Source organism: Chiloscyllium plagiosum, chromosome 28 (genome assembly GCF_004010195.1).
Source record: "Chiloscyllium plagiosum isolate BGI_BamShark_2017 chromosome 28, ASM401019v2, whole genome shotgun sequence".
In the NCBI taxonomy this organism is placed as follows: Eukaryota; Metazoa; Chordata; class Chondrichthyes; order Orectolobiformes; family Hemiscylliidae; genus Chiloscyllium; species Chiloscyllium plagiosum.
Genome location: NC_057737.1, coordinates 35068607 through 35090273, shown reverse-complemented (window position 1 = coordinate 35090273; position 21667 = coordinate 35068607). Strand labels below are relative to the sequence as shown.

The following is a 21667-nucleotide window of genomic DNA, read 5'->3' as shown; positions in this document are numbered from 1 at the left end:
CAGTCTGAAAAGCAACCCTCTACCACCACCCTCTGTCTCCTATCCTTAAGCCAATTTTGCATCTCATTGGCTAGCTCCCCCTGGCTCCCATGTGGTCTAACCTTACTAACCAGTCTACTGTTTGGAACCTCATCAAATGTTTTGCTGAATTCCATACAGACATCTACCACCCTGTCTTCATTAATCTTCTTTGCTACCTCTTCAAAAAACTTAATCAAGACAGTGAGACACAGATTCCCTTAAACAAAGCCATGTTGACTATCCCTAATCAGTCCCTGCCTTTCCAAATGCGTGTAAATCCTGTCCCTCAGAATCCTCTGCAACAACTTACCCACCACTGACATAAGGTTCATTTGGTCTATAGACTCCTGGTTTTTACTTGCAACCTTTGTTAAATAATGGTATCACATCAGCCAACTTCCAATCTTCTGGCACCACACCCATTGTGTCGATGATACAAATATCTCAGCAAGGTGCCGAGCAATCTCTTCCCTAGCTTCCCACAAAGCTCTGGGATATACCTGATCAGGTTCTATTCCAAATAAAATGTATATATTGCAATGTACCGCATATAAAATTCAACCAACCCTAGCAAATTCTGTTGGTGGTTGTCATCTATATCTTTGCATGTCCTAGTACTCCTTAGATGTGCTGTGGCTACAACATGTCTACTGGCACATTTTTGATTTTATAACGGACAACACTGCAGGTGGCCTTCAAGGCCTAGCACTGCTTGAGTTCTAGTAGTCTAGGACCGGGAACATTATCCAGAAAATTACAGCTAGACCTTTTTATCATTGTTTTCAGTAATATATTCATTTAATTTGTGAGAATACTAAGAAATGCAATTTTTGACAACATTTATATATTAACTTTATATATTTCAAATATTTGGAATATATGAGAGCTTTTGTCTGACAGCCTTACATATCAGGAAATTGCAAATACATTTCACATTTACTAGACTTGTCCATTGATGTAAATGCCAATATGCTAAATAATCTTTGTGATAACAGTGTATCTGCTTCAATAAATCATTATCTCTAAGTAGTGTTCAATTCTCCTCAAACATATTGTCACATAGTACCACAGGCACACAGAAATTCTGTGGATACACTGCCATCATTACAAAATTAAAAGATACTGTGGTAATACCAGCAGTGTTACGGCATCAAGATTAATGGAATTGCATTACTGAATTTAGTTTTACAATGTTGTAACAGATTTTAAAGAAAGAACCTACCAGCACTGTATGGAATTCCATAGCCACCTGCAATATAAATAATAACGTTCGTAATATAATTCAACAATAAAATCTAGTTTGTATTAAATTACATCCTGTACAGAGTCTGAAAACTAGTGATAAATGTGAAAGCATGGGCATAATATAGTCATATAACATTGTGTGATAGAAGAAATTGGAACATACCTATTGCTATTCCCTCAATTATCATATTCTCCAAACAACCATAGAAAGCATCAAATACTTCCAAACGTCATTAAACACTTCTGAGGAATTTGAACATGGATCCCTGACTCAGAGGTGGAGACACTGTCACTGTGCCACAAGATCCAACATTATTTTTAATCAATCTGTTACAGCATCTCTGGGGTGGGTGGGATTTGAATTATCTAACTCAGTTATCTGTGCAAAAAAACCTTTTTAAATTCCACCAGATGAGTTGAGAGTTGAACCAACATTCCCAGAGCTTTAGCTCTGGCGGCCAGGTTACTAGTCTAGTGACATTTCTACTTTGCCACCATCTGCCCAGACACCTCTAAACATTTTATAATCAATCTGTACATAAATGTTTTTTCAAAACTCTGGAGCAGGTGGTCTTGGGTCTCTTGGCTCAGAGGTAAGGATACTACCACTGCACCACAAAAGCCCTCCAAACTTCAAGAATCATACAAACAGACAGAAGAAATTAGCCAGCAACAAATTGATAGGTTAATTACCTATTTAAAACTCATTGATATGCAATCATTCCTGCTGCTTAATGAACCTAAGGTTAAGATACCGTGTCAGCTGGACTACTAAGTTACAAAACAGTGCTGCACGTAGATTGATGCCAATATCTTGCATAATTCTGGTGGGCATTCATTGTACATGCTGTAATACCTACAATACTGCATGTTATGACTCACCCTCACACTATGTATGTGTGCCACAAATTCAATTTCAGAGCACTTGGGGTACACCCAAAAGAGTAGATATCAACATGCCCGATTTTTCATCTCTCATTTCTAAATAAAGGCAATGTGCTTTTCTGCTGAAATCTAGCCTCTCAATTCTGCTATACTTGCTCACTTTTATCTCTGCATAATCATTTGTATTACTAAACATGATTTAACAAACTGTACATACCTGGTAGTTTAGGAGAGAGCACAGGATAACCAACAGGTACTCCTACTCCAAAGCCACCATAACCTATCAGAATGAATAAGAAAATTAAAGGAATCAATTTTAATGTACAGTTAAATGTAGGCAAGCTAAGGGTGTGATGATATTCATCTTCTGATCTAAAAGAACAAATAAGTGTATGTATGAAAGAAGGCTGAGGTTCCTTTCTTTAGACAAAGGAAAACTGAATGATGACAACAGTTTAAAATTTGTCTGGGCAGCTGTAGAGTTGATACTTCCATGTGCGCAGGAGCCCAAAAATTAGACTACATCAATAAGACAACAACTCATAAATCCAATAATGAATTCAGAAGAAAAAAAAACTTTCTTACACAATAATTAGAATGTGGATCTTGCTATAATATGGAGTATTTGAGGAAAGTAATATCGATGTAATTATTGACTGTCTCAAATACAAGAAGACAGAAAGCATTATAAGTATACACTGCTAAGATTAGATGCAGTCTGTAGGAGGTTCATATGCAGCATAATTACCAGTGTGGGCCAACTGAATTGAGTGGATTGCTTCTGTTCACATGTAAATTATGAGGCTTAGTTCTAGTTAATAAGTAACGCTTGGGGCCAGGTGAAATTAAATTACAATATGTACAAATGTATTGCTGAGGTCATTCAAACCTATTAACAAAGTAAGGAAAATTAATGACTTGCCTTTAACAAAGAAAGTGACTAGCTTGTGAAGAAAGTGAAAAATATTTTACAACATTGGATAAATGAGCAAAAGCATTTCAAATGGCCCCTCCATCCTACTCTGCAGCTGAATATGATCATGGCTAACACCCTACCCAGAACCTTCAGAATCTTGGAAGTTTCAAGGCGACCATCTCTTATTCTCCTAAACTTCAGAAAAGGTCAGCTCCAATTTATTCAGTCTCTCATTAAAGGACTACCCATTCATTCAAGAAATCAATCCTAATGCTCCCTTCCTGTATCACTTCCAAGACAAGTATCTGCTTCTTCAGAAATGGAGACCAAAACTGCGAGCCTGTATGCTCTCACCAAGGCTCTATATAATTTTCGCAAGGTTGCTTTATTCCAATTTTTGTGAGATTTACAGCAGAGTAAAAGGCCCTTTGGCCCATCATGACAATGCTAGTCAAAAGCTGCCACGTAAATATTTTAGTCCCATTTTTCAGCACTTAGCCCATAGCTTTATATGCCTTGGCATCACAACTGCACATCTAAATACCTTTAAATGCCATGGAAGGCTTCTGCCTTTAATTACCCTTACAGGCAGTAATTCCAGATTCCAATCACTGTCTGGGAGAAAAAATATTTTCTCATTTCCTCTACCTAAACCTTCTGCTCTGTACCTTTAAATTTATGCCCGTGGTCACTGATCCCTCCATCAAGGGGAAATGTTTTTTCCTATCGATTCTACCTAGACCCCTCATAATTTTTACATATCTCAATGAAGTCCCCTCTCAATCTCCTCTAAAGGGAACAACTGCAGTCTGTCCAATCACTCTTCATAACTGAAACTCCCTAGACAAGGCAACACCTTGATAAACCTTCTTTGCACCCTCTACAGTGGAATCTTATCTCTCTTATAATGTGGATTCTAGAACTGCACACAATTCTGTAGATGTGGTCTAACCTCTATCTTATATAGTCCCAATATAACCTTCTTGCTCTTAAACTCTATGCTTTGGCAAATAAAGGTCCACGTCTTAACCACTTTATCCACTTGTTCTGATACCTTAAATGACCGGTGGACCCACAGACCACTGTCCTTCTGATCCTCAGTGCTTCCCAGGTGTCTACTGTCTATCAAATATTCCCTGCCTAGTTTGTCCTGCCCAAGTGCATTACCTCACATTTATCCAGATTGCATTCCATTTGCCACCACTACATCTAAATGATCAGCCCCATATCCCCTTGTAATCTGAGGCTATATGCCTCCATATTTAGCATCCCAGCAATTTTCTTATATCATCTGTAAACTTACTGATCAACCCTCCAACATTTAAATCATTTATATAAACCAAAACAGTAAGGACCTGTGGGAGCCCATTGGACACGGACTTCCAAACAGAAAAACACCAATCAACCATCATCCTTAGCTTCCTACCACTCAGCCAATTGTGGATTCAATTTGCTAAATTTCCTTAAACCAAGGGCTAATTGTCATTTCCCTCCAAATTGCATACTAACTTTGTGTCTTTGTCCAATGACAACTACGTCTTTTTGAATATCAACATGTCTTAGTTTCGCACCTTTTCAAAATATTCTTTGTTCAATTCTTAATATGATAAACTTACACTGCCGTATACTAAATGAAATGGTGCTTAAGTATGAGAGAATTGCAACTTTTTTGTTTGAATAAGGATGCAAAGATAAACACAATAACTACTGACCAAGCAGTTTAACATCAATAGTAGGAAAACATTGACAAATAAGCTGAAGTAAAATTAAATCAGTTGGATAAGTATGGTTTAATTAAGCTTAGTCAACACAGTTTTGGTAAGGAAAAAGTGAGGACTGCAGATGCTGGAGATCAGAGTCGAGAGTGTGATGCTGGAAAGCACAGCTAGTCATGCAGCATCGCAGGAGCAGGAGAATCGACGTTTCGAGCATAAGCTCTTCTTTCCTGATGAAGGGCTTATGCCCGAAACACCGATTCTCCTGCTACTCGGATGCTGCCTGATCTGCTATGCTTTTCCAGCACCACATTCTCGACATAGTTTTGTTAAGGTCAAATCGTGTTTAACTAACTTGATTGAGTTTATTAATGAAGTAGCAGATGCTTGATTATGTTACTCAATTTATGTAGTGTATAAGGACTTTGAAAATCATTGATAATTTTCTGTATAATGGAATTCCGGTTTACAGTAATTTTATCCTCTGAATGATTCTACATTTATACAACAATGTATTTAATAGCTAATAGAATATATTCTGACTTGCTTAGGCTTAGGATCTATTTTAGTTGCTTATTTCTGTTATACTACATTACAAGTGTCAATATTAGATTAGGTATAGATATAAATAGATAGCAAGTAATCTATCTTTACCTGCTGGGTACCCATACTGGCCACCAACACCTGCAATAAGAGCCAGAATGACAAATTACAAAATGCAATAGGAAATCAATCTAAATATTACATAGTAATTATCAAATGTAAGAAGGGCTCCACCAAATAGATTGAAAATAATTTGTTTACTGTTTTCTACACAATGTTTTTGATGTTTCACACTGGCAAATTGGTAATTGTCTCACCTTACAAAGATCATTCAGTTTCTCCAATTCAAGAATGCACTCAGATACATATTAGACATCTTGGGAAGTCAGGAATAACAAGGGCTGAATCTTAATATTTTGGCAACATGTCAATTTAGTTGAGTTCCATGAAGGGTTTCTCTACCCGAGGCCCAGGGAGATTCCTTGTCATATTGTCTGAAAAATATCTCATTAACGACTCTGAGGTACCTCTCTGAACTGAAACTAACTTGATTCTATCATTTCACAATATCCAGAAGGACTTGCCACTGTTCAGAAATGCCATAGCAGACCAGCATCCCTGGAGCTGTGCCACCTTTAAAAGGCTATTGCATATCCTGAGAAACATTATTGGTCCGGAGATGTTTTCACACTTTGTGGTGTTGCCTCAGACATGACAGAAGAAATTCCTCTTTATCTCAGTCTTAAATTAGCACTCCTTTATTCTGAGACTATGCTCTTTGTTCTAAACTCTCTCATGAGGGGAAACATCCTCTCAACATTTACCCTGTCAAGTCCCTTAAGAATCTTATGCTTCAATAAGTTCACAAGTAAAGAAGAAATAGGAACAGAATTCGGCCATTCAGCCCATCGAGTCTGCTCTACCATTAGATCATGGCTGATCCGCTCCTCATCCTCATTTTCCTGCCTTCTCCCCTTAACCCTTCAACCCATTACCAATTAAAAATCTAACTTCTCAAAGAACAAAGAACATAGAAAATTACATCATAGGAAACAGGCCTTCGGCCTGCACTGATCCAGATCCCCTGTCTAAACTTGTTGCCTATTTTCTAAAGATCTGCTCCCTGCCCATTCATGTATCTGTCTAGATACATCTTAAATGATGCCATATTGCCCACCTCTGCTGGCAACGCATTCCACATCCCTCTGTGTAAAGAACTTCTCATGCATATCTCCCTTAAACTTTTCCCTCTCACCTTGAACTCGTGACCCCTAGTTATTGAGTCCCGGACTCTGGGAAAAACACTTCTTGCTATCTACCTTGTCTATATGTCTCATTATTTTGTATATCTCAATCAGATATCCCCTCAACCTCTGTCCTTCTAATGAAAATAATCCTAATCTAGTCAACATCTCTCCATAGCTAGCACTCTCCATACCAGGAAACATCTGGTCAACTTCCGCTGCACACTCTTCAAAACATCCCTGAATCCCATGTGATCTAACTTTACTAATTAGTCTACCATGTAGAACCTTATCAAAGATTTTAATAAAGTCCAAGTAAATAACATGTCCTATTCTGCTCTCAATTTTTTTTTGGTTCCTTTCTCAAAAAACTCAATCAAGTTTGTAAGACATGATTTCCCTCAAACGAAACATGCTGACTATCTCTAATTCTTCCTTGCCTCTCCAAATGCATATCAATCCTATATTTCAGAATCACTTCCAACAACTTACCGATCTCCAAAGTCAGAATCTTAAGACTACAGTTTCGTTAAATCCCCTCTTAAAGGCACAACACTAGCTACTCGCCCAGTATTTGGCACCTCATCCTTATTTATAGATGCGAATACTTCTGCACGAGGTCCTGCAACTTCCTCCTTAACTTCCCACAAATTCCTGGGATACTCTAAATCAGTCCCCAGAGATTTATACACCTTTATATTTTTTAAGACCTCCAGCACTTCCTCTTCTAGAAAGTGAACTGTTTTGAAAACATTAATATTTATTTCCCTGAATTCTCCAGCTTCCTTTATTTTCCTCCCCAGTAACAACAAATGTTAAATATTAATTTTATATCTCTCCCAGCTCCTGAGGTTCAACACAAAGATAACCCCATTGATCTTTAAGGGCCCCCACTCTCTCTGTAGTAGCGCTCTTTCTCTTAATGTACTTATAGAATCTCTTTGGATTATCCTTAGTCTTGGCAAATAAGATTATCTTATAACTTCTCTTTGCCGTCCTGATCTCCCTCTTAAGAAGGCCGCTATACCCTTTACAGAGGAACCTCGATTATCCGAATATCAATTATCCGAATTTGGATTATCCGAAGAAAATCTCAAGGTCCCGATAGAAACATTACATCAAAGACGTGTTTCCAACACTGATCGCATCTTTTGTTCACAATGATTAAAACTGAACTCAGCTTACTGAAATGCTGCAGAGAACAACCTTGGACATTGATGGGAGCCCAGGCACCATCTCCAAATGATTGACCTCCTGCCCTCTCTCTCTCCCCCACACTTTCCCTGGAGTTCTGTAAAGAGGTGTACCCTAAACCCCCCCTGCCCCAGATTTCTCCAACATCGTCCTGTACAGGGCAAAAATGGAACCTGTGAAAAAGTTGCGGTAAAAAATTGTGTGTGTGGTTGTGTGCGTGCATATTATTTGGAGACTCGACCACAAAGGCAGCAGCAGTCTTACTGTTGGTGTCCAGTCCGGCTACCCCGCAGTGGGGGAGATGGGGATGGATGGATAGGGGTGGGGGTAAACAGGACAGCCAGATTGGACGTGGGGGCATGGACGGGGACTGGATGGTGGGTGAGGGCGGACGGGATTGGCAGGCAAGCGGGGGCGACAGGGGTACGGGCGCTCACCAGTGGTGTGCTGCTGCCTCATCTCCTGAACGAGAAGCGGACGAGAAGAAAACTCCAAGCCCCAGAGGAAAGGCATTAAATCAATTAACCGAATAATCAATTATCCAAACAAAATAGTGCCTGCTCATCTTGTTCGAAGAATCAAGGTTTCTCTGTATACCGTTCAAGCTATTCATTTGAACCCAGTTATTTATATCTATAATTTTTTTATTCTTAACTAGAACCTCAATATCTTTATCCATATATTGTTCTCTAATACTACCAACATTACCTTTCACTCTAACAAGAACATAATGACTCTGAACTCGTGTCATCATACTTTTGAAAGCCTCCCAGTTATCAGTCATTCCTTTACCTGTGAACAGTAAATTTTTGAAAGCTCTTGTTTCATACTATTAAATTTAGTGTACTCCAATTAAAAACTTTAATTTAGATGGAAGGTTTATGCTTTTCCATAAACGAGCTTAAAACAGAATTATGATCACTAGACCCGAAGTTAAATAAGTAAAACCTGTGAGTGACACGTGGGTCTGACTTGTCATATAGATCTCGAAATGGAGCTCAAGTATGACAGTATGTTCAAATATTGCTGAAGTCTTTCTTTAAACCGTTCTTTCCCCTTTGGGAAGGCATTAAGATAATTTAAGTCAGGAGGTAAATTCACTCAAGCAGCTTTCTTCCTAGTGGTGCTGCACAGATTATTTTGATTCCCTGAGAAGTGAGAGCAGGGTGATTGCAGGCAGTGCTGCAGACTGTTACCAATGAGAGATGTAGTCTTCTATAATGATGGTGATGGCAAATGTGCTGCAGCCCATGCAACAGCATTGCTTGCTCTGATGGAATTGACAAATCGACAGCCCATGCAACAGCATTGCCTACTCTGATGGAATTGACAAGTCTGCAGTGTTGCCAGAAGAAGCACTGTGAACAGATTTCTCCCCATAAGTATTCATATTTAGCATTTAGATTAGGGTGTTTCAACTCCCATTAACTTTTTTTATTTACCCAAGCTGCTGAAAGTGAAAATTAATAATCACTTGAAACTTTTCCAGAAGTCTCATTCTACTTTTCTCCAGTGTCGGATTTGGCCACAACTCAACACACATTTAAAGTATAACTAAAAATTTATACAAAAAAAAAGGATACTTCATACCAATATTACAGGTATAGCAAATGCATCTTTTAACATATGACAGTTCAAATAGTGACAGGTATGCTTTTGCCTTTATATTGATTGTCATACCTTATACAGGTATACATCAAACAGATCTTAGAATATTCTAAAATATTACCAATAGAGGGAATATTCAACACAAATGTTAAAACTTTCCCTACCTGGTTTAGCTTTCAAACCAGTCCCAGTTGGTACACCAGGAAGCACACCCAGTCCATGAGTTCTTGCACCTTGAAATATAACATAAAATACTTCACAGAAATAAACTTCTTTGCTTTTAATAAATGCAAAAAAAAACACATTGCACTTTGCCTTATAAATTTAACCATTTTACATTATATTTAATACAATTTAAAAAAGACATGTTTTAAATTTAATCCTGACTATAAGACATGAATACAACAGTGACACTCTAAAATCTGAGTACTACAGTCAAATTTAAGGTCATATCTGATCCAACCTATTTTAAGCTGGGCCATTATAAAGGCATCCCAGACAGGAGCCTAAGTAAATTGTGCAAATTCAAAGCTCAAGACACATGAGCTGCCAATTGCCATTTCAAGGTACAATTCAGCAAGGAGCATGCTCATTTATTTATACAAGGGTTTACTACAGGCCCCCCAATAGCAGCAGGGAGATTGAAGAAAGATTTTGGAAAAGTGTGAATGTAGTAGGGTTGTTGTAATGGCTGACTTTAACTTTCCCAATATTGATTGGAACCTCCTTCGAGCAGATAGTTTGGAAGGTGCTGTTTTTGTAAGGTCTGTTCAGGAGGGTTTCCTAACTCAGTACGTTGACAGGCTGACGAGGGGAGAGGCCAGTTTGGATTTGGTGCTCGGGCAATGAGCTGGGGCAGATGTCAGATCTTGCGGTGGGAGAGCATTTTGGTGATAGTGACCACAATTGCCTCACCTTCTACATAGCTATGGAGAAGAAGAGAAGCAGGCACAATGGGAGGATATTTAATTGGGGAAAATGAAACTATGATGCTGTCAGATGTGAATTGGGAAGCATGGACTGGGAGCAATTGTTCCATGGAAAGGGCACTATAGACATGTGGAGACTGTTTAAGGAATGTGTTCCTCTGAGACAGGCAAGAAAGGGTAAGATAAAGGAACCTTGGATGACGAGAGCAGAGGAGCTTCTCATCAAAAGAAAGAAGGCAGCTTGTGTAAGGTGGAGGAAGCAAGGATCTTGCTTGGCTCTACAGGATTACACGCAGGCGAGGAAGGAGCTCAAAAATAGTCTGAGGAGAGCCAGGAGGGGGCACAAAAAAGACTTGGCAGGAAGGATTAGGGACAATCCACAGGCATTTTACACGTATGTGAGAAATAAGAGAATGATCAAAGAAAGAGTAGGGCCGATCAGGGATAGCATTGGGAACCTGTGTATAGAGTCTGAGGAGGTAGGGGAAACCCTAAATGAGTTTTTTGCCTCTGTCTTTACTAAAGAAAAGGACCTTGTAGTGAATGAAACCATTGAGGAGCAGGTAAGCATGCTGGAACGAATAGAGATTGAGGAAGTTGATGTGCTGAAAATTTTGACAAACATTAAGATTGACGAGTCGCCAGGGCCAGACTAGATTTGTCCTTGGCTGCTTTGGGAAGTGAGAAATGTGATTGCTTCACCGCTTGCGAAGATCTTTGCATCCTCGCTCTCCACAGGAGTCGTACCTGAGGACTGGAGGGCGACAACTGTAATTCCTCTCTTCAAGAAAGGAAATAGGGAAATCCCCAGCAATTACAGACCAGTCAGTCTCACGTCTGTCAGCTGCAAGGTGTTAGAAAGGATTCTGAGGGATAGGATTTATGACCATCTGGAAGAGCATGGCTTGATTAAATGCAGTCAGCACGGCTTTGTGAGGGGCAGGTCATGCCTCACAAATCTTATTGAGTTGTTTGAGGATGTTACTAGACAAGTTGATGAGGGTCCAGCAGTGGATGTGGTGTATATGGACTTCAGCAAGGCATTTGATAAGGTTCCCCATGGTAGGCTCGTTCAGAAGGTAAGGAGGAATGGGATACAGGGAAATTTAGCTGTGTGGATACAGAATTGGCTGGTCAACAGAAGACAGCGAGTGGTAGTGGAAGGAAAGTATTCTGCCTGGAAGTCAGTGGTGAGTGGTGTTCCACAGGGCTCTGTTCTTGGGCCCCTACTCTTTGTAATTTTTATTAATGACTTGGATGAGGAGATTGGAGGATGGGTTAGCAAGTTTGCAGACGACTCAAACGTTGGAGGTGTCGTTGACAGTATAGAGGACTGTTGTAGGCTGCAACGTGACATTGACAGGATGCAGAGATGGGCTGAGAGGTGGCAGATAGAGTTCAACCTGGATAAATGCGAAGTGATGCATTTTGGGAGGTCGAACTTGAAAGTTGAGTACAGGATTAAAGACAGGATTAAAGACAGGATTCTTGGCAGTGTGAAGGAACAGCGGGATCTTTGTGTGCAGGTACATAGATCCCTTAAAATTGCCACCCAAGTGGACAGGGTTGTTAAGAAAGCATATGGTGTTTTGGCTTTCATTAACAGGGGGATTGAGTTTAAGAGCCGTGAGATCTTGTTGCAACTCTATAAAACTTTGGTTAAACCGCACTTGGAATACTGTGTCCAGTTCTTGTCGCCCTATTATAGGAAAGATGTTGATGCTTTGGAGAGGGTTCAGAGGAGGTTTACCAGGACGCTGCCTGGATTGGAGGGCTTATTTTAAGAAGAGAGGTTGACTGAGCTCGGACTTTTTTCCACTGGAAAAAAGAAGGAAGAGAGGGGACCTAATTGAGGTGCATAAGATAATGAGAGGCATAGATAAAGTTGATAGCCAGAGACTTTTTCCCAGGGCAGAAATTGTTAACCCGAGAGGTCATAGTTTTAAGCTGTTTGGCGGAAAGTATAGAGGGGTTGTCAGAGGCGGGTTCTTTACGCAGAGAGTTGTGGGAGCATAGAATGCGTTGCCAACAGCTGTTGTGGAGGCGAGGTCATTAGGGATATTTAGGAAACTGCAGGACATGCATATGGTCACAGAAATTTGAGGGTTCGTACATTAGGTTTACCTTACATGAGGATTAATGGTCGGCACAACATCGTGGGCGGAAGGGCCTGTTCTGTGCTGTACTGTTCTATGTTTTATGTTCTAACTTGGTTAAGATAACTGCACAGAGGCCAGTACCCCATCACCAAGTCACCCTTTACTTAATTGTGCGCAGTACATTGGCTGTTGCCAACCAACTCAGAGTTAGTCGCCTGAACTGAGGAGATTCAGGCCTTTCTGATTGACCCAGGTTAACAACCCCAATCAAGAGCCTCACAGTCAACAAAGGTCTACCTGGTTCCAATCACTACATTAGTAAACATTTATCTCACCAGGTAGCTTGGCTAGTCATTTAGTCCAAATGACTTGATATTTTTAGAAATGCTGTTTTCACCCACTACTAGAAAACAAGTTTATGAACCTGAGAAAAAAGTCACATATCACAGAACTGAAAAATAAAAATCCATTTACTTCTACTTCAGAAGCCAAGTTTCCAAAGAACAGTAGTATAGTATACACCTTCACTACAATTCACCATACAACTCTTTTTCATCCTTTTCAGTTTGGAGTGTCAGCATGAATTTAGGAAACATTTAAGAGGAAGAATGTCTCTATGTCATTTTGACAAATACATGGAGGAATTAACAAATCAAACATGAAAAATCATTTTATAAATACATATCACAAAAACTGCAGTTTGAAAAGCTCCCTGCATGTAATGCAGGATTACTTAGCAGTTATTATGTAATGTTGAGTATAACTGGTATCTTACTTTATGATACAAGATAGCTTTATATCCCACCTCAATTTTGCATCACCTTTATACCATTTATACTCATGATTGTTTCATTTTGCCAACTTCTTAAAGCTTTTGTTATTTGTCCTGTTAAAAATCAATGTAACGAACCATAAGTGCAGTGACAGGTTAGTGTTAGAAAACTGCTCATTCAACATTTAATTTTTGACTCAAAGAAAACTAATTTTATCTCCTTCCAAAGATACATTTGAAGAAGTTAACCCAAGAGGTGTCAGTGCAATTTCAGTGCTCACAATAAAAATGAGAGGTAAAATAATGGGTTTGGGAGACCATCCAACCTATAAGATTACCAGTACAAAAATCATCGGTTGCAATTACTATACACACGCATACCAAGACAATATTGACTCATACCTGGATATAACCCTGGCACAACTGCACCTGGAACTCCAGCACCTGGAATTCCAGCACCTGGAACTCCAGCACCTGGAACTCCAGCACCTGGAACTCCAGCACCTGGAAAATATAAAATACATAAAAGGTGAAAAATGATGTTTTCCTGAATTTTGAATACTCTTCAAATGTGTTGTGCTTCCCAAATAAATGTCCATCGTTCCTGGAATTCCTCTTCCACAATACCAAAAGACTCTTTTCAAGTCATACATTTATTGGTAGTGTGGTAGTGACAAAAGAAAGTTATCCCTCTGTTGTTCTTTATCATTCTGTGGCGCATTTGACTCGGTTGACCACACTATCTTCCTTCAAAGCCTCGCCACCTTGTTCAGCTGGAGAACACTTCATTATCCTGATTCCGTTCTTACCGATGAATCACCTATAATGGCTTCCCTTTCCACCTCTTCACACTAATCTTTGATTTCCCTGAAAGACCTATCCTTATTCCTCTCCTATTTGTCATCCCCATGATGCTGCCTTGGCAACATAATCCAAAAACTGAGTCATTAGTCTGAGTTTGCACATGTATGCTGACAGTGCTCAGAACTCTTATCACCATCTCTATCAATTGCACTGCCACTTCAAAATTGTCACAAGGCATCCAATATTGGATGGACAGAAATGTCCTCCTACCACAATTGTCAGCCTGAAGCCACCAACTTCATCCCTGCTACATAACAACTATTTGAAGCTGAACCAGACTGTTTTAAAGTTCAAAGTTAAAAGCTACATTTAAGCTCACGCTGAGCTTCCTAGCATACCTCTCACACAAACTAGAATCTAATTCTGTCTCCTCCTTAGCTCTTGTGTTGCTGAACCACTTATTCATGTATTCACTATTCTGAGTCTTGTCTATTTAACACTCTTCTAGCTCGTCTCCCTCAGATCACAATACATAGAATTTATGTAATCACAATTTCTTATGCCTACATTCTAACTTGTGCCAAGTCCTTTCATCCATCACTGCCCTTTTCACAAATCTAAGCTCACTCCTGGTTAAGCAATGCCTCAATTTTAAAGTCCCTATTCTTCTTTTCAAATGCCTCCATGGCTTTGCAATCTAACTCTGTAATCTTCTTTAGTTATAAAACTCTGAAATATTTGAGTTTCTCAAATTATGTACTCTTGAACATCTTCAGTTTAATGTGCCCCTGCCTTTGGTTAAGGTGCTGAGTTCTGGAATGACTTTGATAAGCCACCTTACACTTTTCCTTACCTTCTTCCTGTGAAAGGGTTAGGGTTACGCTTAAAACCTATCCCTTTCACCAAACATTTAGTCATCTTTCCTACCAATCCCTTTTATGATTTGGGATAAAGATCTAATGAAGCACTTCACTAAGTCAAAGGTGCTATATGAATATAGTAGGATGTTGCTCCTGTTGTTTGCAACTAGTCTGTCACCTGGAGCTAAAATAGAAATGTATTTTCTCCTGTCAGTATGGCATTGCAATGCTTAATTGCAAATCCTTATGAACGGCAACTGAGAAGAAACAGGGAAGAAGTAAAACAGTCTAGCCTTTGTTCGACCTATTGCTAGAATATGATTGGCATTGAAAGATATTGCTATGCAAACAGGCTAATCGTTTCTAGATTAGACTTCAGTACCAGCAAAATATATCTTAATTTCATCTTCATTGAATAAGAATTGTGCTGGATCCATTTTTGTTTGTCATTTAGATAAATGATTTACATGAGAATATAGAAACATGGTAAGTAAGTGTTTGCAATGACACTAAGATTGGTGCTATAGTAAAGAAGATTATCTAAGGTTACAAAGAGATTTTGATCAATTGGGTCAATGGGCTGAAGAATGGAGTTTAGTTTGGAGAAATGCAAGGCATTGCATTTTGGTAAAACAAACAAAGACAAGACCTGTAGAATTAAAAGTAGGGCATTGGACAGTGTTGAAGAACAGAGAGACCTAGGGGTTCTGGGACATAATTACTTGAAATCTGCATCACAAAAAGAAAGGGTGGTGAAGAAGGCATTTAGTATGCTTGCCTTCATTGTTTAGATCTTTTGAGTATAGGAGTTTGGGATGTTATAGAACATAGAACAGTATAGCACATTACAGGCCCTGTGGCCCTCAATGTTGTGCCAGCCTTTCATCCTACTCTAAAATCAGACTAACCCACTTACCCTTCATTGTACTAACTTCCATGTGCCTATCCAAGAGTCCCGTAAATGTCCCTAATGTATGTTGAGATTGTGCAGAGTGTTGGTGAGGCCTTTTCTGGAGTAGTGTGCAGTTCTGGTCTCCCTGTTTTCGAAAGGATGTTATTAAGCTGGAGAGGTTTCAGAAAGGATTTACGAGGATAGTGCCAGGAATGGAGAATTTGAGTTACAAGCAGAGGCTGGATAGGCTGGAACTTTTTCACTGGAGTGTAGGAAGTTGAGAGGTAACCTTATAGAGGTTTATAAAATTATGAGGGGATATCGATAAGGTGAATGGATGGTGTCTTTTCTCTAGGATGGGGGATTTCAAGACGAGGGGACATTTTTTTAAGGTGAAAGGAGAAAGATCCAAAGAAGACATGACAGGCTTTTTTTTTTCTACCGAGTGTGGTTCCTGTGTGGAATGAACTTCCAGAAGAAGTGGTGGATGGGGCTATAGTTACAATGTTTAAAAGATATTTAGATAAGAACATTAATGAGAAATGTTTGGAGGGATATGGGCCAAGCGCAGGTGGGTGGGACTAATTTAGTTTGGAGTTATGGTTTGCCTGGACTGTTTGGACTGAAGGGTCTGTTTCCATGATGTAACACTCTATGATCCATAACAAACTCGATAGAAAATGTGGAATGTAAAGCAGAACAGACTTCTATTCTGAGAAGTCTGTCAAAGTTCAAAGAAGAAAAATGAGAAGAAAACAAAAGTCTCCCTGTAAAGCAGAGGACTCTTACCTAAAATTCCAGCTCCAGGTCCAGCCTTGTAAGGGTATGCTGCTCCTGGAATGGAACCAGGTAATCCTGGAATAAAAAAAAATTAGTTTAGTACCAAGTACTTTTTACATAACTAAAATAGAATTGCTTGTATATTAAGCCTTGAATTGCCAACCCAAGATAAATTGCATCCATTGGACACAACGGCTTTTTTATCTTCTGCATGTTGGAGTACTTGCAAATCGAACTGGCAGTAGTTTTCTTTCTTTCTTTCTCACCACCTGTGTTAAAGTGGAGCTGCATACACCACCTGAGGAGGAACTAGGTCTGATGATAAAAACACCCTGGGCAAACATATGGGTTTTAAGGCCTTAAGTGAGTAGTTGAAGGTGTGTTCACCTGTTGGTGGAGAGGTTAAAACTGGGAATGTACAAGAAGCATGAATTGAGGATTACTGAGATGTGGAAGACTTAAAGGGCTGGAAGAGATTACAGAGATAGGGAGGGATGGGAAAGATTAAACAAATTTTTTAATTGTGTAATATCATAATCAGGATCCAATGTGGTTTTAGTAAGAGGGAAGATTTGATGACTTGATGCAAGTTAGAATGTAGGCAACTGAGTTTTAGATAATCACAAGTTTGAGTCGGGAATAAAAGGGGTTAGTGAGGATTTTTGCAGCACCTCAGCTGTCGCAGAAGAGTCGGTTAGCTTGGTAAGAATATAGTGCTTAATGCTACCAATAAAGCAGCTTCAGGACCTATAGTGGTCAAAGCAATGTCGAATACAATATGGTTATAAAGAATCTGGTTCTGTTTCAGATAGCAGCCAAACAGAACATTTTAACAGTTTCACCTCCAAATGTTTTATTTTCCAGAATAAGCATTTGAAGTTTTTGTAGCTTTTCCTCTGAGTCCTCAAATACCATGATGGGTATTTCTTAATAACATGGCCAGAATTGCATGGCAGTTTGGGTGGGACCAAACTAGGACTCTAGATGCAATATCACTTCCTGAGGTTGAAGTTGATTTCCTCTGGCTATGTAAGTTTGTATTTATTGTTTCTTCTGTTCTCACATTCTGGTGATTTCAGTGATCTTTCCAATAATTTTCCAAAATTCTTTTGCAAGGCAATTAGGGATTGGCAATAAATGCTGACTTTGCTGGTAACATCCTGATCCTGAGACTAATTTAAAACTGTATTCTTTAAATCTATTAGTTTATGGTGCTAATGTTTATTTCCCATTCCCATTTTTAAGCTATATACTTAATTCAGTATCTGTTTCCAATGCTGACTATTGCATGGATGAAGTAACAACCTTGAAATTATTACTTTTAAGGTTCTTCTTTTAATTTTGATCCTTTATTCCTGATACCCTGTCAGCAAAAATATCATTCTTATTTTAACTTATATTGTTAGTTTCTTCATGGATCAAGATAGCTGTATCATCTCCCTGAATCTCCAAGTTCTTTTCTAGCAACAAGATGCACTTAACTCAGGCATCAGGCAAATAACACAACCTTTGAAACTCCTGGTTGTGACTGTACAGAACAGTATCCAGACTCCTGAGCATACTACCTATTACCACAATACTTTCATTACCTGCCTGACGACCATTTGAATAATGTCATGAAACATGGTACTATGGTCAGATTGTCAATAGTTCTTGTTCTCATTTGCATAAATATCAAATAACTTGTATCTCTTTATTAAAGTCTTTGAGCAAAAAAAAATCTGTTCAGCAGTGAGCCAGTGATTCACCTTAAAAGTTACTAGGAGTCAATGTTAGTCAAACTTTAACTTTTCCTTGGTATCCACTAAGCTCAAGCAAATTAAATCTCTCTGAATTCTCTGACTTGAAATGGATTCTTTGAAGATTTCCAGATGAAGGGCAAACTCACTGAATCAGATACCACAGGGATTCTGCACAGTCCCAATGCACAACTCCAGTCTACATTGCTCCGATTAGTACCTGTCTATCAGAATACTTGGGCAAATGTAGCAGCAATATTCACCTGGAAAGTCGAGCCACCAGGTATAATTATGATTAGATTAGATTAGATTCCCTTCAGGATGGAAACGGGCCATTTGGCCCAACAAGTCCACACCACCCCCACCTAAACCCATTCCCCTACATTTACCCCTGACTTACACATCTAACACTATGGGCAATTTAGCATGACCAATTCACCTGACCCGCATATCTTTGGATTGTGGAGGGAAACCAGAGCACCTGAAGGAAACCCACACAGACACAGGGAGAATGTGCAAACTCCACACAGATAGTTGTCCGAAGCGGGAATCCAACCCAGGTCCCTGGCGCTGTGAGGCAGCGGTGTTAATCACTAAGCCACAGTGCCGCCCCCAATTATGGTTGAAAAACCTGCAAACGACTGCAAATATTAATTGCAGTTTATTACATTGACCCTGTAGTGATTTAGCTTTGTACTCCATCTACCCAACTTAACTCCCGGTAACTGAATGCAGACTGCCAAAATATAAATTTTGAAAATTATCCTGTATAATACCGCAATGAAGTTAAAATTATTTGACCAATGTAAATCATATGTTCCCCAACCCATCACAAGTGCAGCACATTGGAATTTAGAAGATAAAAATCACACAACACCAGGTTATAGTCCAACAGGTTTATTTGGAAGCACTACCTTTTGGAGCACTGCTCCTTCATCAGATAGTTCTGGAGTATAAGATCATAAGACACAGACTTTATAGCAAACGTTTACAATGTGATGTAACTGACATTATATATTGAAAAAGACCTGGATTGTTTGTCAAGTCTCTCATCTTTTAGAATGAACATGTTGGTTTCAGTTCTTTCATATGTAAATCATATAACATTTAAAAGTTACATTCTCAAGTAAACTTTGACAATTGATGTCATGTCAGCCCAGATAATGCATTTAAGATGTGAGCTTTCCTGTGTGAGACTGTCTGTGCCAAATTATTCTTTTCACTTCTTTTCGTACTGTAGGCTAAGATCTCTACCGTCTTGATCACTGATCATAGTCCAAAATCATCTATGGAAAATATCGAAATTTCATTTCAATATTCTTGTTTACATAAAAAGGACACACAGCCAACGTTGATGCAGTTGTAAATTCATTTTTTCTGGGAGACTATGTCACACCTAATGAGGTGCCATTAGAAGCTTCAAAGGAAGAAACTGAATGACAAATTGTGATCTCCGGGGGTATCTCAGACTGTGATATGATAATAAAACAAAAAACAGCTGTTCAATTACCAATGTCAATGCTACCAGTAATATCCACTGCAACAGCCATAAAGTTTACTATCCTTTATGGATAGACTGATCCATACATTTTTTTAAAGATTTATCTTTTTGGACTCCCTTCTTATTTCTAATCTGTGTGAATATGTGTTATGTTCCTATTTCTCCACATACTGAGTAACAATAAACTCACTTGTTTTGTTAATTAAGAAAGCCTAGTTATATCGGACATCTTTTGAAGCATAAGTTCATTTGAGTCTGGAAGAAAGTTGTCCACAAATGAAAGGATCATTTTAAAATTAATCTGGCACCAAATGATGGGGCAGATAAATATTTAATGGAAGCCAGTCCATTACCCCAGAACTTAACTGTTTGAGGAAACCCATGTAGAACTGCAACAAATTAGGAATCACCCCAGGGACTGGTTCTCACAAACTGGGGGCTCTTGGCCAAGATTTGAACTGATGAATGAAACAAAAGAATTAGAATGGAGAAACTGTCACTGTAAGACTTTTTTTATATATTGTATAAAAATATAAAATATGATTTATAAAAATGTTTGCATTCAATGCCAGCCTGTTCTTAGGGAGCTTTAAAAAGTTCTGATCCTCGAACAGTTAAAGTACCTGGGGTTAGAAAATTGGCTGAAAGCCAGGAAATCCTTTTTTTTTTCATTTGTTCAGAGAATGTGGGTGTAAGTGGATGGGTAAGCAATTACTGTTGAGTCTCTTATGACGGCCATTGTTCAGAGTCAACTACATTACTGCAAGTCCAGAGACACAAGTAGGGGAGACCAGGTAAAGAAGATAAATTTCCCTCTGGAAAAGACTTATATGAACCAGCTGGCATTTTTACAAAAAGTGAGCAATTAGACTAGTTAGGGTCCAAATTTTAATTGAAGTGTCTCACACACACACACACACACACACACACACACACACACGTTTAAAGAGCTACCATCACCCTTATATGGTTAGGGACGAGAGTCTGCAAGTCTGTGTTCCCAAGATAAAGGATAACGAAAGACCAGAATACCAGTTGACAGTCCTTCAATGGGGATCCAGGACACATGACTGGGATAACTCTCAATCAAAATCTTGAAATTAGAGGTTGTGCTTGTACATTCTGATTAATCATAATGTTACATGTGATAGAGTCACAAAGTTCTATAGCATGGAAACTTTGGCTCAACTTGCCCATGCCACCCAGTTTTCACAACTAAACTAGTCCCATTTGCTTGTGCTGGTCTATATTCTTCCATACCTATCCCATCCCTCAAATGTTTCTTAAATGACAAAATTGTCCTTGTTTCCACCACTACCTCTGGCAGCCCATTCCAGACATTCATCAACCTGTGTGAGAAAGAATTGCCCCTTTGGACCCTTTTGTATCTCTCTGCTCTCACCTTAAACCTCTGTCCTCTAGTTTTAGATTCCTCTGTTCACTTTTAGTTAGGTATAATTAGAAAGTTAGGGATTTTGACTTCATTGTAATACAACTAGGAAAATACGTTTATCTTTTATTGTCTTTATTTTATTATCTTCAAGGAACATATGTTTAACTTTGAATAAGTTTATCCTGCTTAGCTATAGTAAAGCTGTACTTTGGCTAAGGTCAACTAGGTAAAAACAAGGACTGCAGATGCTGGAAACCAGAGTCTAGATTAGAGTGGTGCTGGAAAAGCACAGCAGGTCAGGCAGCATCCGAGGAGCAGTAAAATCAACATTTCAGGCAAAAGCCCTTCATCAGGAATAGTGGCAGGGTGCCTGCAGAGTGGAGAGATAAATGAGAGGGGGTAGGGATGGGGAGAAAGTAGCATAGAGTATAATAAAGCATGGGGGGGGTGGGGATGGAGGTGATAAGTCAGAGAGGAGGGTGGAGTGGATAGGTGGAAAGGAAGATAGGCAGGTAGGACAGGTCATG

The 21667-nt window shown here is 39.1% G+C and overlaps 1 protein-coding gene across 7 annotated transcripts in view; it reads right to left on the bottom strand.

Annotated features, from left to right (window-relative positions):
* LOC122564109 (elastin-like) overlaps positions 1-21667 on the bottom strand; it is a 286762-nt gene that overhangs the window by 202345 nt on the left and 62750 nt on the right. For all 7 annotated transcript variants that reach the window (XM_043718676.1, XM_043718680.1, XM_043718675.1 and 4 more), the window contains exons 4-9: positions 16517-16582; positions 13574-13675; positions 9536-9604; positions 5437-5466; positions 2369-2431; positions 1244-1270 (exon numbers count right to left, since the gene is read on the bottom strand). In XM_043718676.1, coding sequence (XP_043574611.1) covers positions 1244-1270; positions 2369-2431; positions 5437-5466; positions 9536-9604; positions 13574-13675; positions 16517-16582 — 357 coding nt within the window. The remainder of the gene's footprint in view (positions 1-1243; positions 1271-2368; positions 2432-5436; positions 5467-9535; positions 9605-13573; positions 13676-16516; positions 16583-21667) is intronic.